The 19,251-nt window shown below is 29.0% G+C and overlaps 1 protein-coding gene across 12 annotated transcripts in view; it reads left to right on the top strand.

The window, feature by feature from the left end:
• The window catches only part of LOC148229504 (rho GTPase-activating protein 15-like), a 47,263-nt gene that overhangs the window by 10,516 nt on the left and 17,496 nt on the right, over positions 1-19,251 (top strand). For 3 of the 12 annotated variants that reach the window (XM_088198317.1, XM_088198322.1, XM_088198318.1), the window contains exon 1: positions 14,597-14,690. The exons of 2 other annotated variants lie outside the window; for them this stretch is intronic. Coding sequence is in view for 3 of the 10 variants with exons in the window: in XM_088198328.1 (XP_088054454.1) it covers positions 14,374-14,466 (93 nt within the window). In the remaining 7 variants the exon portion in view is untranslated. Of the gene's footprint in view, positions 1-4,424; positions 4,507-14,294; positions 14,467-14,562; positions 14,844-19,251 lie in introns of those variants that run through there. 7 more of the 12 variants (XM_088198328.1, XM_088198324.1, XM_088198321.1 and 4 more) reach the window with 5 other exon arrangements.

The following is a 19,251-nucleotide window of genomic DNA, read 5'->3' as shown; positions in this document are numbered from 1 at the left end:
ATTATTTTCATTTTACTTATTTTTAAGTGTAAATTTTAAAATTTCACGAGCTTTGGCACGTCTTTGCAACTTAAAACAAAACTTAATGTTAACGCGTTGGTCGAAATCCATGATGCGCGATACACACGACCTAATTCTTTCGGCTCTGGAAGTCAGCTGACAAGTCACAACTTGTTCAAACTTGACACTGACTATCTCAATGGATCAGGCTATCGGACTTATTACTTCAAATGGATGTAGTGTTAGCAGTTACTCCTATAAAAATTCATTCATCGCATTTTTTACTCACACCTCGTATATATGCATTTAAAGGTTTGATTTAACAGGGATTTAAGAGATATAATGCAGTTAAATAAATACTTTGTTGCATAAAATTAATTGTTTGTACATTTATGTAAAGCAAATGTCTGGATTTTTTCATTGAAAAAAGATTCGTTGCAGAGAGTTATTCATGGGGTGTTCACTGTTCTGATCAACGTTCTAACGGTAATGCATAAACAATTTGTTTTATGCAACAATTATTTTATACATTGCTCATTTAAATTATCATCTATATATTATGAGTCAATTCTAATTTAATTCAAGCAGGGACGTCATTTCAACTTTTTCCGGGGAGGTGGCAAAAATTGGCCAGTCAGTGGTCGTTCTACATGTCCTCCAAATACCGCCCCTGTTTATCTAGCGTTCATATTAAAACTTTTATAATTGAAATATTCTTAGAGTCAAATAAAGCATATATAAACCAAATTTTGACTAATAGAAGAGCGCAAAAACAATGATCACTTCTCAGAAGTAAAAAATTCACGTCAAAAGCAATAAAATCGTGCCGTCGCCGTCGCATTGCGACGGCGACGGCACGATTTTATTGCTTTTGACGTGAATTTTTTACTTCTGAGAAATGATCATTGTTTTTGCGCCCTCCTATTGACCAAAATTCGATTTTAATATACTTTGACCAATACTCTCATATCAGTAAATTTTGAAATAGATGAATCTCTTATATAATTTAAAAAAATATATGCGGTTCGTGGCATAGAAATAGCTGCTTTAAATTTAATTTTAATTATATTTTTTTAGTAAAATGCTTGACAAGAAGTGAGTTCCGGCACCGATAGTATCAATTTATTTGTGTCGTTCCTTGGACTTGCTGAGAACGAAGTTTTTTCTCCTCAGCTTAAAATGGACTGAGAAGACATCTAATAAACGGTATCCATTAACAGGTTTAAAAGCATCTGCATCCAAATTAAAGCACTAAAAGGTCTGTACCGAACAAGTGCATCAAAACAGGTACCGAAGCATGTATTACACATTCAATAGAATGACGACATTGGCATTTTTTTTACCGAAATTAACTAGTGCATTTCCAGTTTTAACACAGATATATTAATTATTTAATACTTATTTTGACCAAATATTCAATCGGTTGTTTTATAGTATAGCACTATATTTTTTAGTAAAAAAGTATGGGTCAAGGACATAATGCTAGTTATAGATATGCCTTTCAAAAGTAGAACGTTTGAAGACTCGCATAAGACCTGTTTGTTTAAATTTTATTATCGTTGCGACAATCTCCTTATTTAAAATGCAATTAATTATACACAACTTTTTATGTAGACAAGAGTAAAAGTAACACAATATATTTACACAAGCAAACATAATACAACATGTTGTGTACACATAATAAGATCCCGTTGAGTAATCGTGTTACCATTTATAACAATGGCGGGTGTTTGGTTACAAAGAGAGGCACACGTCCCGCGGTAGGTGAAAGTGTCAGAGCTTTTTTGCTAGATGAATTATTCACAAGATCTCTTTCCGTTGATGATGATGATGATGCTGCAATTAACCTGTTGAGTAATTCGAGTCATCAGAATAAACGCAATCGCACTGAGAATTTTCTCAACGCGGTTCGATTCCGCCGTCACGCTCGAAGAAGCAGACGGTCAATACCAGAATAATTATTTAATACACTGTAAAATGTGAAGTAAATAAAAAAATTCTATTAAGTACTTCTCCATTGTTAAAAAATATTTTTTAATTGTGAATAAGATATATCATATTTTTATTTATATATAATGAAAGCTTCTCTCATTGTTTTAGAAACCTTAGCTTTCAATCTCAGTTTAATTATTGTGAAGCTGATATTTTCCATTTTTTGTATTACTCTTTTACGTATAAATTCCGCAATTAGCTCTAAATTTAAATCACTCTAGTATGTGGTCTTTATTGCAATAGTAAAAGTCTCATGGAACTTGGACGATTTACGATATAAAAATCACTTTCATGTGATGCAGTAATTTCTCGTGTATTTTCTTCAATCTAAGATGACTTTCTCGTTTCACCGATCGGCCAGATGAAGTATATGTTTATAAACGCTAGATGAGTGGAAAAGCGATCTTGCGTGTGCAAACTTGACTAAACTATTAGAGGTAATGATGCATAATTAGACAAGAAATTGATATGCGAGCTCAGTCTTTTGTCGTACATATAACGTTACATTGAATATTTATATGAATTAAGGTGAAGCTAATAGAAAATATAAGAAATTTTGTTCAAATTAATATATAATTATGTTTTAGCAACGAGGATGTTCGATGTCATAGCAATGTGACATGCTCAACAACTATGGGATTGTCTCTTGAATGGTCCTTCAATTGATTAATATGCGGTTATCATAATTGAGTCACATGAAAAACCGTTAGTCGTCTATGAGGTCAATTTTATGCTACTTACCTTGCGCAAATCACATAATATAATATTTAAAAATAATATTGTTATGCCATAGATAAACATTTATGTGTCAAATTACACACTGATTATTTCAGCTGTATCTTTGGTTCTTTCATGAAAGATCTATTTTTTTGGTATCGTCGGTTTTATCTATTTTGTAAAAGTCGTTTTTTAATTTTATGATTGGTTATGATAAAAAATTATATATACTGTTTTTGTTAATGTAGTGATGTATAATGTTGCCATTATTTTTTTGTTCAAGTTTTACGATAATTTTAATCTCAGCGTGCTCTTAAATATTAGTCGGTTTACCTGAGGGGTGGTACCGGCATGTGTAATTACACAGGGCGGTATCGTTTTTTTATTATTTCTGAGGTACATTTGTCAACATTTTTCTCTATTCATCAGCTTATTTCTGCAGTAATTGTTTTTGTTCATTCACTCTTTCAGAAAATAAAGTATTTTATTTTATTTTAATAAGTTGTATTTAAAAACGGATTCAATTTTATTTAAAAAACGACACTTTTTTGGAGAAAACTAACGATGTAACTAAATTTTAGTGGTATTTGTGAAATTTTAAAACTGCAAACATAGGTTTGGCTTAACAAAATATTGGCGAAATCGACATTTCAGAACAACCAAGAACTGCACAATAGCAGCACTGACTTTCGTAAGCCATAAATTACTACAAAAACCGTTTAAACTCTTTAATTTTTAAGCTTTGAGGCGTAAATGATACTAGTTTTTTTTGTTCATTATTTTCAGATCTTCCAACTTGAGGTTACCTTAAAACTTAGGCTTTCACAAAGTGATAGATAAGAGGTGAAGATAAACAGTAACGCGATGGGCTCTCAATTATCATTCGTTCCTATTCGTCCAAGCGTCCTCGAATAACATGTATAAAGGAGGTTTCATAAATAATTACTACCGAACTCGCTCACCAGTCAATCGACAATCACTTGGCACCTTGGCAAAAAATAATCACTCGATTTTCTCGACTTATTCAACACTGCCACATGCATTGTTAGTGTATATTTATATAATATACAGACAGCTATTCCTGCATTTAAATAACTGCAAAAGTCACACCATTCGTTCATCAGCTCCGAAATTTTGTTATTTTAAAGTAGTTTATGAAAATATTATATATTTTCTATTACAAATAAACAATATGTTCTATCATATGTGTAAGCAAAATACAATATAACATCATTTTTTATTAAATAATATTATTTATATCTACAATATGTAGCTTAACTTAAACAGAAAAAATATGATATATTTTCTATTATCAGCACTTATGACAAGCATGTTATCAATTATCTTAATTCGTAATAGAAAATTGTGCAAAACTATGATAATAAAGTGCAATCCATTAAAAAACAAAATTACAGTCATTTGACTCTTTCTTGTTTTATAAATCGATAAGAAAACGGTCATAGTGATTAAAAATTAAAAACTATTTTTCCAAAATAATTGAGTCGATAATGCGAGCGACCGTTTTACCGACGTGCATCGTTTATTTCTGCTATCGGTTAAGTTAATCATTATAAAAATTATAGTTATTACGCTGAATCGATTAATATGCGTACGGCGCAAAAATGTTAGCAAGCAGCACCGTATTGGGAGGAAGCGGGAATATATCTATGGTCGCAAACCGCAGCACGATATTGAATTTTCTGTCGTATCATATCAGTCGTCGGTGGGCGCTGGCATGCGCTGGCAACGGCAACGGCATCGTCGCGCGCGTTTATTTGTGCCGATTTGCGGTTCAACGTAATTTACAACGTTCATTTCTTATACCTATATTTGTGTTCATATTTTACGCAGTATTACTGAACGAATATTTCAAATATGGCGGCGAAACTTGAAAACCTTTGACGTTTGCCGGTGCTGCCATCTGTTGAGCGCGCGCAGAAGAAACTAACAATTCGTGTTTCTGATTTTCCTACATTTATCATTTTCTTAGAAAATTATTTTGACACTGTATTCTTCGAGAAAGTCATTACTAATGAGTTATACTCTCAAAACTAAACAATTTGATATTTATTTGCCTCAAATCTTACATATCTTAAACATATACTAAATATTGATGTTATTATTTAACGTTAAAGAATATTTCTCCAAAATTATTCTTTGCACGTTTATTCTTACCATATTAGCCACGTACTGTTACACAATTTGATCAAGAAAGATGCTAGAAAATATAAGCACAGTAACATTGTGTGAAAAATACATTTCTTGATGGATGGAGCGGTACCCATCAGTTTACTTTGAACACATCCTTGAATGTGCTATCGAATCAATAGATAGACTTGTATTTATCTCTAACCAATCACGCAAAGCGTTCGATCTTCAACCCTGTATAAAAATACAATATTTACATAATATGGATTCGATTCACATATTGAGACTGTTTGGAATTTGCGCATGCAAATGGCAAAATATGTCGGAACAAACTTAGTAATCTGATATTAATAATGTAAAAACTGTGCATATTTATGGCACTACCCAATACAATCTGTATTTGAACGATTATTCTGAACTAATCTTATTTTGAATCACTTATATTTTAGTATGTTTACATTTTTATGATACACATGTATTACGAATAAATTCAATGATTCAGTGCTAAAAATTGTTGTGAAGTCAACAGGATTTCCAAAATATGATCTATCGATTGATTTTTAATTGTTTAATTTATTGTTATCTGTTTTAACGTCACATATAATAATAATAAAACACAATGCACAATGCTTATGCGATAAAACATTTATTTACGTACTTGTGTTTCTCATATTCGACTTTATATTATGTTGTAATTCAGATATACACTCCCTGGATTCTTGAAATCCTGGGATGTAATAAACTCTGTTAATAAACCCGTAGTTCTAAAATATATTTATAATAAGAAAACAAAGGTCTGTATGGATGTTTGGGTGAAATAGTTTTGTAGGCATCTCTCAGTAGTAGATGTTTTGCACTGTCAACTAGTTTTTGCTTTTTAAACCTCACCTGCTTTCACAGCTACATTTTAACACTCCACTAGAGCTACTGTATTTGACTATGGAATTGTTTTTTTGGATATATTTACATACATTAAAAAGTAGATCTAATATCTGCTTTGAAGAATAAATTAACATAGACTTTTTTGACAATGTTGTCAATTTTTTTTCATCAGTTTTTTTGTGATTATTTCCACTTTCTCTATGAGAGCAGACATGTTAAACAAACTGGTCCTTATTTTTTATAAATGTAATTTGTTAAAAATATAATAAAAAAATATTTTTAAATGTACTAGAAATTAAATACTTATTAGTTTCATCGTAATTCGTATATACATGTACTTTAGTAATGGTTACAAAAAAATATTATAACATATCACTTAATTATTACTAATTTAGAGCAATTTCAGTAAGAATTTAATCGGCGCAATTGTAATTCCTCAACCTTATTATGCATTCCAGTAATAAAGAAAGTCTACATTACGCGAGCAATAGCAAAATGTCGATCGTTATTAAGCTTTTTTGATATAATGTCAACAGCACCGCACAATGACATCATTACTCATATTTTTATATCACACAATCGCAATGCATCCGTTGCGTACGATAGTGGGAAAATTCGTGACACGGTTTTTCCTACGTGTATTTTTTTAGGGAAAACGAAAGTCGTTATTGTATTAATTAAAACCAAGAAAAACAACTCTTGACGCTAAATCGAGATCATCTCGTTTCCTGCGTGCGGAGGATGTTTGCACAACTGGTACGAAGATACAATCTTCTTCGTAGGAAATTGATTTCCTGCGTGTATTCTGTCTCATTCTTAGGAAATTGAATCTCGTGATAATATACAGAATAAGCCAATTATTACTTCCAGGCAACGCCATTGTTTGTCTATTATTCAATTAATTAAATATCTGATAACATCAATTTACGTTATATATTATTTTAATGTAAACATCGTTCAAATAAAAAACGCTCCTTTGAGTATGCAATTATTTTGACATATCATTTGATTTATTGCATATCATATAGCATTCAGGCGCAACCGCTACAATGCGTGATATGAAACCACAAAACTTTTTCTCATTGAATAATGTATCTAACATAATATGTAATTTACGCGTAGACATATTATTGTTTTTATAAATTCAATTATTTTCGCTTTCTCTTTGTCATTAAAATGCATTACATTGAATTGTCGAATGTGAAGTTAGAGAAAACGAATGTTATTTGAGCAATTAACTTTAAATACCAAATCAGTTTATTTATGTCCAATATAAGTATTTCTCTATTGCTTAAAAATATGATTGAACAAAAAGTAGAGTAAATCGAATACATAAAAACTCGAAGCATATTTACTTACATAAATGTAGTTTAAAAATATTTGCAAATTGGCTTGTATTTTGGAAATTAAAAATGTAATTTTAAAACTACAGTTGAATTATTTTATAATATAACAGAACGTGAGACTCCTTTGAAAATTTTTAAAAATTATTCACATATCTCAGCTCGTTAGCTTATATTTATATCAAATGCTTACAAATTGAATTCACAACTATCCCTATAAGTTAAATTTAACCACCAGGATAAACCAGTGGTGTAAATCGGTGCTAATACCTGAAAGACCAAGTTCGAACCGAATATGAAATCTATTGTTTTTGAATTTTTAATTGGTGAGCCAATATATAATTATAATTCAAATCGATCAACACTTATTAGGTTTTTCCTAATCTCACGAATACAATCGTGCCTAGTGACATCTGTCGATAGTAAGCTATATTAATAGTTATATGTTATATGTAATAATATTTATGCTATTTTACAGGGAACGTGCATTTAAATAAACAATTTGTTCCATAAGACGAGTTTTTTGTGCATTAATGTAAGGCTAATTTTCTTTGGACTGGTTTCATTGCAGAGAGTTATTCATAAGGTGTTAATTGTTATAATTAATGAATTAATCTATCCAATAGTAACACACAAACAATTTGTTTTATGATGCAATTATTTTATATATTGATCTTTTAAATTGTCCTTTAATATAATTATTTAAAAATAATCGTCACTGATGTACTGATATTGATTTTAATTTGGTGTTTTTTTATTGCTTGTAGGTGATTGTAACGCTTTTGGTGAAACTTAAAACACATGTATATGTTACAATGCTAGATAAAAAATCAAAATTATATGTAAATGTAGTTTTAAGACACAAATAAGCACATTTTTTTGTAATATGTAAAGAATTTTGCAATTTAAAAATATTAACTTAGTATAGTTGACAAACTATCAGAATTTGATTGTTAATTGAAACAATTCAGTTTTTTAATTCTAAGATCTATTGATACTTAGTCTATTCTATAATCGATTTATTTCTTTATTTATTAAATTTTTGCTTGCTTAGAATATTAGGATGACTATTTATTTACATTTTATAGGGCTCTTGTAAAATATTACAGTCGTTCAAACCTCAATCTTATTTTTTTAAACCTAACTAAAACAAAATTATATTTTTATAACTTTAGAGAAAAAATATTGAAATTAATTGTTTCTAAAATATATTAAGTCTTAATTGCTTATTGCCGTTTTCGTCAAAAACAATTTTATTTATCTTGTCTTTGCGAGTTTTATTAATAATTTAATATGTATTAAAAATTTTAAAAAGTTGATAGGTGTAATATGTATACATTCAAACAATTGGGAAGGTTCGGAAGTTTTTTAATGTCGTTTACTAAATAATGGGCAGACATTTAAACATTTTCTTAAATTAAAAGGAATTTTTGATATATTTTTATATTTTTTATACGTATTAATGAAAAGTAATTTTCATAAAAAAGTGTGGTTAAAATCTTCTTCACTCGCTGTTTCTATACCTACTGGTCTAATAATTCGAGTTCATTTGAGAGAGCATAAGAAACTTATTTACGATCATTAGCACATTTTTTTAATAATCATAACTGTTTTGTAAGTCAACGTTTTAAAATCAAATTTGGAATGCAGTTTTTAATGATTGTTTTTTTTTGTATGCGCAGTGGCAAAATCAGCAATTGTCCAACTATGTTTCGCGTATCAATAAATTAAAAAAACAGCATAAAACAATTTGTATACTTATCGTTTTTTTCTCAATATACCCGAGTGACTAGTGCCGCTCCAAAACTTTGGGAATTTATGCGCCTTTATTATGTTTCGAAATGCGAGACAATGAAACACTTATTCTAAAAAAAATAACTTTTACGCCTTGAAAGATTTTTGTGAAATGAATGTTTATTGGCTGTATCTAATATGACTGAAATTCACAGAATTTGTCCGTTGAACGTAACAAAATGTCAAACAAATACAATTTTACTGAAATTGTAAATCTTTGTTTGATTCATTTTATCTACCCGAGTTAGTGGAACTATATTTATGCTAGCGAAATTATAAATTCACTGTAACATATACACAAATTATTTTATATAAAAACAACATTGAAGCTTTTAAAAATTTTTCTCAAAATCACAAAGCAAAACATATATGACATTTTTTATCAAAGTAATCGTTTTTATTCGACGGACCGCAATACAATTATTCATGGGCCGCAGGTTGCCGACCCTTGGTCTAGCACTCTAGCACAACGATTGAGTGTTAGTTTAGAGTTTTAGAGACATATTTCCGCCATTTTGTGCTTAGCGCATGTGTGCTAAAAATACTACGTATGCATATCATCAAATATGAATTCATACAATACAAAAATATTCAATGAAACTCATTAAACATTCTACAATAGTATTTATTTGTATTTAATAACGTATACCTAAAACGGTAACTAAAATATACTGAGCATGGTCACGCATGAATTTCAATGAGATTGACTTATACTCTACCGTTTTACACCATAAAACGATAAATGAAGCTTTGTTTGTTAATTAATTAAAAAAACTACGATACACATGTACACGTATCAAATATCGCTATGTGCAATAAAACCAACGCGTTTTTCAATCGTTCAACGCTAATTATTTAATTGGTAAAACCACGTGTTTTATCATGAGGGCAAGAGGGGTCAATTTGGACGGAAAAAATAGACGATTATAAATGACAAGAAAAAAGCTAACTAACGTTAATCGCATTCAGTGGCTTTGTTAAGTATTGATTTTGTGTACGCCTGCATTTTTCATTAAGGTAAATAGACCGAGGTTAAAGTGCTTTTAAACTATTAGGATGCAAAAAAAATATATATTTATACAAAGGCGGTGATTAATAATATCTGAAATAAAGCCTGTTTATAATTTTAGAAAAATACTTGTTATATTATAACCTTCACCTTCAGTAGAAAATAAGCTATGAATGTATGTCCCGATTTATAGATGTATTTATGTTGATATTTTATCTCTCATACGATACATAAAAAAGGGGTGGAAAACCAATTGAAAAAAGTGTAAAATGTAAATGGACATCGTAAATTTAGTATTGTTTTGTTAATTAAACGCTATTGACTTCTGCATGCGGGTATCGAAGCGTTCTTGTATCACGATATTAAGTCATCTATTTAGGATAAATGGCTTAGCCATTTGGTTCTATATTATTTTAAAGTTGAGCAACCCACAAACGTTCATTGTACTTAATAAACATAAATAAATGTATTGATCTGTTTGGTTTAAAAATATATTCTTCGACTTCATTGTGCAAACGAGTTTCACAATTTACAATCCCTTTGCAAAATAATTATTTTATAGTTAACCCGGGCTTCGAGGTAGATTTAGCTACTTGACCTTTGGATAACCACTGTCTTCTATAACGATTATTGTCATACAACACCCATTTCTCATCTTCAGTTATCAAATGATTGATAAAAGGCGACTAACTTTAAGATAATAAATTTGTAAGCGCACTGTGTAAGGCTTTTTGCAATTATATGTTACATATTATAAGAAAGAAGTTCCAGCATTCCCTGGATGCTATTTAAAAAAATCTTCTTGCTGTTTACTAAGCATCATAATCTGTTTCAACTCCACCTTTGGCGAAATTCACGTGGTCCTATCTATACTATAAAACAAACTAATTTATAGCCAATTACATAGATAATCTCAACTCTGAGGTATGACTAAACAAACTTGAAGCAATAACCTTAGCTTTAATCCATATATAGTAAGTTATTGTGTAATACATTAAAACTTATTATTAAGGAAATTTATTACACACAATTATAATCATTATAATTATAACATCGCGTATTGTTTCTAGTAAAAAAAATATAGCGATATCATTGTGTGGTAGTTAAAGGTTCATAATTTGTGGTTGTGTTATAATTAGAACTTACTGTACAAGGAAAAGTATTTTATTAATTAGATAAAATTAATGATATTTATATTAATTAATCATCTTAATGATGGCATTTTAATTTTATATGCTCATATTAGTCTATGTCGGCATTTACTTATAAGGAAAGGCAAAATATGCTTAAATTTTATGAACTAGCTCCACCTCTTATTTGGCGCTAACCACTTGAATTAATATTTTAATATAATTTTGGATAATTTTTTCCATAACTAATAGTCAAATAAATTAATAATATTTTTTCCTGGTGTACTGAGTGTCATTTTATAATACTTTTTAAAGTACCGAAGTGCACTTATTATTATGACATTTTTGATAATTCGATTTTTTTTATAAAAGTGGATGGAAAAATATTATAAATTATCTCTACTGAGGTGTAAAAATTTTTGTTCTTTATTAAAATTAGTAGGAATATAATATATAAAGCATAAACATGAACTTCAATGATATCATCTTATTCTTCCTGAGCTCTTTTACATATCTTGGCCTGATTCACAATTAGGCATTGCAATAATACCGGAATTTTCAATACAGTATTACCGAAAGAAAAAAACAGATAATACCGGTATTACCAGTATTGAAATTATTATTATTATTTTAATTAATTGTCCAAAAATATAGTTTTTTTTTTAAATTCGAGGGCCAAATCTTTCTTATTTTGGAATAATATCAAACACAACATCATTTTTGACAAAATATCGTCTTTGATCGATAGCTTCTGGATGACTGAGAACCTTATGAGAAAAGAGTGTGTAAAAAATTATAAATCTGTTTGTTCAAAATGCGACATATTTAAAAGATTAATGATTGTGATATTTCTGTCTTCATTTTTATCTCCATTTAGACATCTAAATGGAGATAAAAATGTACAAATTATAGAAAGAATGTCGTGTATGCAATACCTGCTTTTGTCTTCGCCAGCCATCCTTATCATAAAAAAGGACGCAGATATTTCTCTGTTACCATAACAGAAAAACTAGAAATCTCTAGGTACCGTTAGATTTGCATGAATGTATTCCTTTTATGTTGAATATTTATGTTGAAATATCAAATTTTCGCTAAAATATCGGACGGTGAAATTTTTTTGCATAAGTAGGGTGGAGTAAAAGGGATAATGTTATTCTACTTTGCTATCCTAACCCAATAAAGCTACTAAATGCATCGTCGTTTTTGTAGTTCTAAGCCACTGAGATATCGTTTTCAATAAATAATATGTACCTACTAAATTAATAAAAATATTTTCGGTACTACCGGTATTTAATTTTGTAATACCGGTAGTACTGAAAGTTGCAAACCCTACTCGCAGTATTTTTCTAGACGCCACGGTCAAGTGCTATGGTATCTTAAATTTATCCAGATCATTGCTAAAGCAATCGTTCCATTTTTTTGGCTTATCCCCAAGACAGTTTTTTCTTTGGATTCCATTTTTTTAATGTTTTAGGGTTAATGCTTGGATTCTTTTACATGCCCTGCTCACTTTAGTCTTTGTGATTTATAAAATCTGGTCTTTTTTTTCATGCTTACTCAGCTTGTGATTGTTATCATTCTGATCCTATAAGTTCCATGCACGTTTTTGATTGGTTCAAATATCCGTTCGAAAGACTATACTTCGTTTCATTTAACAGAGTCACTTTGAGGCTTATCTCATATTTCACATCGCCGAGCAGAGTTGTCATATATGTTCCAATTGCTTCTTTGTTACTCCGACAATCGCAGCGCACGGACGGCTTCATACATACGAAAATGATAACGTTTGATAAATTATTGATATTTTAGCTTATAACATTCACTGTTTCAATATAAAAAATATATGTATATATAATATTTCTTATTTCTCTAAATATATGTATTTCTCTATATATCCGCATCTTGTACTTTAGAACAAATTGGTGGGGCCACACACCATAAGTTGTCATCTATTTTTCACTTATGAATAATGACGAAATGGATAGACTTCAAAGTGACTCTGTTAAAAGAAACGTATTTTTTGGGACAGACTCATGACTGACCGTATGATGGTTTTATGCATAGGTATTTTTGAGTACTTGCTAATTATATTTCTGTATTTCCCTAATATACGTTTTTTAATCTCTACTCCTGTATACGCATCGCGTTCACCATTAACCATTTGGAGATCTTTGTTCACACGTATTAGACATTTGTTTTTTACTGGTAGCTCCTATGTCCATAACATCTGAACTTTTTTTTATAAGTTAATTGAAATTATATCTTAAATTAATAATAATATAAATTAAATAAATAAAACGTATTTTAAATATATCATTTATTATATCATATATTAATAAAGCAATTCTTACAAATAAAATATTTTTAATGTAATACGATTAATATTAGTATATTTATTAAATCAATAGCAATTAAATTAAATTTCAATAAAAAAATATATTTCAATTATAAATAAATAAATATAGAAGAAATAGTTTTTTTTTATATTTAATGACCATTAAATTATTTAATTAAATATATTCATTCAAAATGGCTTGGACTTTGGGCAAAACTTTGGACTACAAAGGGTTAAATTACTTGATGGTTCCATTGTACGCGAGCTGATAATGTGATAATGTATTTTGTTTTAGATGCTTTTACTTTTTTAATCCATCCAAGATTTGTAGTATGTGTCTGTTCTCGTTTTCTGGTTATCAGCCTATGTAAATATTTGGAATATATTATAATCTAATATATGCCTTGTTACATCTAAAATTTTTATTATTTTTAAATACTAAAGACTAACTAAATTAGATATTCGCAATATTAAAATTCTCGTTATTGGTTTACTTTTCGACACACAATGCGCGCATTGTTTTTGATTGTTCTTTCATTTTCAGCGCTGGACAATCATTGATATTATTTATTGAATTAAATTAGATCAATATGGTTATTTCCTTTATTTTTTGCATCCTTCAATATTAGGCAGTATTCCATTTTTACTAACATCTTAATTAAAGATGCAATATTATTATACAAATATATAATACGTTTTTTTTCGATAAAGGATTTGAGGTCTAATAATGATTTTGTTTAGTATTGTTTTTAACCCTTGGACGCGTTAATCAAAAATAAATATAAAATTGTTTTTTTTTTTAATAAATGTAAATTTTACCTTGATACTGTATTTAAATGTTATCATTTTTATTTATTTAAAATGATATTTTATGTTTATTCACAAAAAAAAGTATTTTCTTTGCTGATTTTTGCGTAAAAAAAATAAAATTTCCGCGTCCAAAGGGTTAAAGTAATTTTGGAACGTATCTTTAATTCTTGACATCATTAAATAAACAGTGAAAGAGTGTAAAAAAAATGCAAAATGAGTCGATTGAACAGATACACATTATCGGCGGCGGAGAGCATTGTGAAGGAAGAATGCTACGGATGCTATTACGGAATCGATGACTCGAAGGTTTGACTTTGTACTTATTTATTAGTTTAATTCGTATGCGTTTCATATAGTGTGTGGGGGCCTTTACATAGTCTTGTGTGTCAGTAATTGCGTCCACGAAAACAGATGCCCGCGTAATCTTGGCCAGTCGGGAACGAAACGCGCGCGACTTATAACCTATTCGTAAATACGCGGACGAAAAGTTTTTATATATTTGTTTATGTTGTTGTTGTTGTTGATAAAAGGTTATTTTTAAACATAATACGTATAGCATAAAGCTATCTAAGTCTACTTATGAAAGTTGTTTCGTATTAAAATTTAATGTTGTCGAAGGATCAAAATTAGAATTATTGCATTATCATATTATCGTGTATTTTATATCCATAATTTTAAATTAGGTAAAGTATAATTATATATTATTGAGAAATTAAATAGTTATTAGATATTCTTTTAATATAAAAAAAAACAGTTGTAAATATAAAATTGTATCTATATATATTAAATAAATCTGTACTAGTAAAAGTTAGGCTATTATAGAATTTACCACCAAATATTAGTAATTTAATTTTACTTATGAAATCATTTTTTCAACTTACATTATTAAAAAAGCTATTTTTTATTTTGTGTCAAAATAAGTTCAATGGTTTCTAAAATTTCATTAGAAAAATATATTTGTTAAGAGTTTAAATATGTATAAATTAAATAGTAAAATTTCGCTATTATTTAATATTATTGTATAAATTACATAATTTATTTTGTGGATAATTAATTTCCTAAATGCTTAAGTTATTGATAATTATATTTAAAATTATTTTTAGTTAATCTTTATCAAAGCATTTAAATACCTATAATTAATTTTTGATAATCTATGTATTTATATAAAAAAAAATATTTCGACTTTTTTATTAGCATACATCGATTTAGATTTCGACGTTTATATATTAAGCATGTAATAATGTACAGTTAAGTTATTTTAATTTTTCGTTCATAAGTCAGCACGACGTGAGGTGTAAGTCGCTGACTATTGACATAAAAGACATGGGTTCGAATCCCATATTGTACATAGTGTTTCAATTCCGATCGATTAGATTTTCTAAATTTCACAGATAAGTATCGTGATGATTAATTCAAATTTAGCTTATAATGAGCTATAAAAAAAAGCTTATATGTATTAAAAAAAATACGTTACGGTCCGTTAACGCATTTTCGCGTGATATTTATGAGGCTTAAAACATGATGTAACATAAGTTTGTATAAATATTGTGCGACTGTAATATGAATTTTAATTTTTATCAAGAGATGGCAGTATATACATTTATTGTTATTTTGGTAGCTTGAAAAAAATATTCCCTTTTATCACAACATAAAAATTGCTACATTATAATTTTGCAAAAATATCAGATGGTAGTATTTAACAAAAGTATCAGTTGATCTCTTCCGTTTTCTATTTTCTATGAATATTTTAAATTTACAATTATACAATTAATTAGTATTTTTTCGGTTAGTAAAGTTTATTGTTTATAAATTAATTTCTTAGCTAATTCTTTCGAGATTTTCTCATCAAAGGGTAATTTTCGATTTAAGAAGACAATCATTTATATTTGACTCACTGATGTTATGAGCAATGTAAGAGCAAAATAAACCTATAAATGATTTTTGACAAAAATATCAGTTCAATGTTATTGCTTTGGGGATATTAAAATATTGAACTGCTTAAAAAGTTAATTAACATAAGACAAACTACAATTACATTTTAAACTAATTAATCATTATTAATCTCACTGATACGAATAATACGACTGATATCAGATTGTATCAGTTTTTGACATATCAGATTTTTATTTGTCACCATTGAAATATAATAAGCAACGCGAAAATGATAATTGACAGTAAACATATTCAATGTCAGTTTCGTGCGTAATCGACCAATCAAAGTATCACGCCTCTTGTTGCCATATTGTATCTTACTCTTGATTTATTATTTCCTCTTGTTTACAAATCGATATTGATATAAACAATTTCATTGTTGATCTGATTCATCGAAGCCACCCTCGCAAACAGCTGTTGTTTGTCTAAGGGCACTGTGCCATTAAAGTAATAAAGAATCACCCCTTACTTGGGGTGACTATTTACTATTATATATAACATAAACAATAATATAACACATTGCAAACATAAGGTCGCTTAATATAATATAATACATATGATTTTCGGTTTTTCAATTCAAGGTTCAACATTAGCCAATGTAGAAATTATAATTATTGCTATCATAATTGGATATATTGTGCGTCTTTGCATTGAAACAGGAAGGATGTGGGTTAGGAGCGATATTTTTTTAATTTAATGTTTTGATCGCGTATTAAAAACCGCATACAATTAAGTCATTGTTATATTTAAGCAAAATTTATAGCACTTAAAACATGTTGAAATACTTTTTTTAAGTTTGGTGTAGATTACATGTATGATCTCATGGGAGCTCTGTCAACAATATCATTTGGTGTTGTTATATTTGGATTTATTTTATCATGCACACGATGAAATTGGTGTTTCCGCTTTGGCGAATTTTTATCGACGATTCTGACAGGAAAGCGTTTGACTATATTTGTCATAGTTTTTGTAATGATGTTGTGTTGCGATTCATAGTCTTTCGTAACGGTGTGATTACGCTATGGTTAAGAAGTGAGCCTTTTTATTAGCAATTTAACTATGCGAAATATTACGTTATAAACTATTTTATATCATTTTATGCTCTAATGCTAAGTTTAATGATCGTTACACCCAGGCCTGTCGAGAGGAGACAAATTCTCGGAGCCCGTTCTCCTTGAGGGGTCCGACTCTGGAAAAAATCATAGCAAGAATATATTTATAAAAAAAAGTAAAAATCGACCTCAAATAATGAATTTGAACTAAGCTACAGATGTTTGGACTGATTTCATTCAGTCCTTTTTATACATACAATAAATAAAATGAGTGGAACATTGCCTTCAAAAGCACCCACTTTCTAGGTAGTACTTTCACAATAAACATTATTATTCAAAGGGACATTAAAATTATTATTTTTTGATGCGGCTCTGTTTGTTTGCAAATTATCGTTGCCTTTATTGCTTTTTGAACGTTCGAAAAATATCAGTAAATTTAGGTATTCGATCTGAAAATTCAGATCGAATACCTAAGGAAGAAGAAAAAAAATAACGAAAAATCAACAACAGCACCAGCTGAATTATAGAAATTTAATGTTTTTATAGATTGTATTATCAGTAATATGACAACTAGATTTAATGCAGCAAAATAAATATATTCAGTTTCATGTGCTTATTCATTAGGGAAAATCTAGAAAAAACAGTCTCGAATCTATCCCGAAAATATTTTTTAAAATATGTCATTTCAGTAAAATCATATCGGAATACATTTTCACCAGTAAAAATATAAATTATCTGGCAGCTGCTGGAAAAATGATATGATTTCATCTTTTCTATATGTAGTAATATTATATATATTATATACATATGTTACAGTGAATGTATATTTTTTGGTGAAGTTATATTTTCACTAGTAAAGTCCAAGTACATTTTCACCAGTAGATATATATTTCTACCAGCGAAAATATAGTTTAACTTATGAGAAGAGATAATTGTTTTTTGCGCTCTCCTATTGGTCAAAATTCGGTTTAGATATGCCTTATTTACTTATTATGAGTCGTATTATTATTATAAAAAGTAAATATGAACACTAGATAACCGAGCGTTTCCACTGTGACGGCGACGGCCCGATTTTATTGCTTTTGACGTGAATTTTTGTCTACTGAGAAAGGATAATTGTTTTTTTCGTTCTCTTATTGGTCATAATTTGGTTTAAATATGCGTTATTTACTTATTATGAGTCGTATTATTAGTATAAAAAGTAAATATGAACACTAGATAACCGAGCGTTTTCACTGTGACGGCCACGGCACGATTTTATTGCTTTTGACGTGGATTTTTGTCTTCTGAGAAATGATAATTGTTTTTTGCGTTCTCTTATTGGTCAAAATTTGGTTTAGATATGCGTTATTTACTTATAATGAGTCGTATTATTAGTATAAAAAGTAAATATGAACACTAGATAACCGAGCGTTTCCACTGTGCTGGCGACGGCACGATTTTATTGCTTTTGACGTGGATTTTTGTCTTCTGAGAAAGGATTATTGTTTTTTGCGTTCTCCTATTGGTCAAAATTTGGCTTAAATATGCGTTATTTACTTATTATTAGTATAAAAAGTAAATATGAACACTAGACAACCGAGCGTTTCCACTGTGATGGCGACGGCACGATTTTATTGCTTTTGACGTGGATTTTTGTCTTCTGAGAAAGGATAATTGTTTTTTGCGTTCTCCTATTGGTCAAAATTTGGTTTAAATATGCGTTATTTACTTATTATGAATCGTATTATTAGTATAAAAAGTAAATATGAACACTAGATAACCGAGCGTTTCCACTGTGACGGCGACGGCACGATAGTAATGCTTTTGACGTGGATTTTTGTCTTCTGAGATAGGATAATTGTTTTTTGCGTTCTCTTATTTGTCAAAATTTGGTTTAGATGTACTTTATTCGATTATCACTCACAGTATTGTTGTAAAAAGTCTTAATATAAACGCTTAATCGAGCGTTTCACCGTTATGGCACGATTTTATTGCTTTTGATCTGGACTGAAATTTTTTTTTACCTGGACTGGAAATTCACTATATGGCAACACTGAGCAGCAAAAAAAAACACGAGTAATTATCAGATAAATATTATGGGTTGATTTTTTAAAATAATATTTGA

The sequence above is a fragment of the Plectrocnemia conspersa genome, unplaced genomic scaffold (assembly GCF_051122295.1).
Source record: "Plectrocnemia conspersa isolate PC_06_02 unplaced genomic scaffold, ASM5112229v1 ptg000011l, whole genome shotgun sequence".
NCBI lineage: Eukaryota > Metazoa > Arthropoda > Insecta > Trichoptera > Polycentropodidae > Plectrocnemia > Plectrocnemia conspersa.
This window is presented reverse-complemented; position numbering and strand designations above follow the sequence as displayed.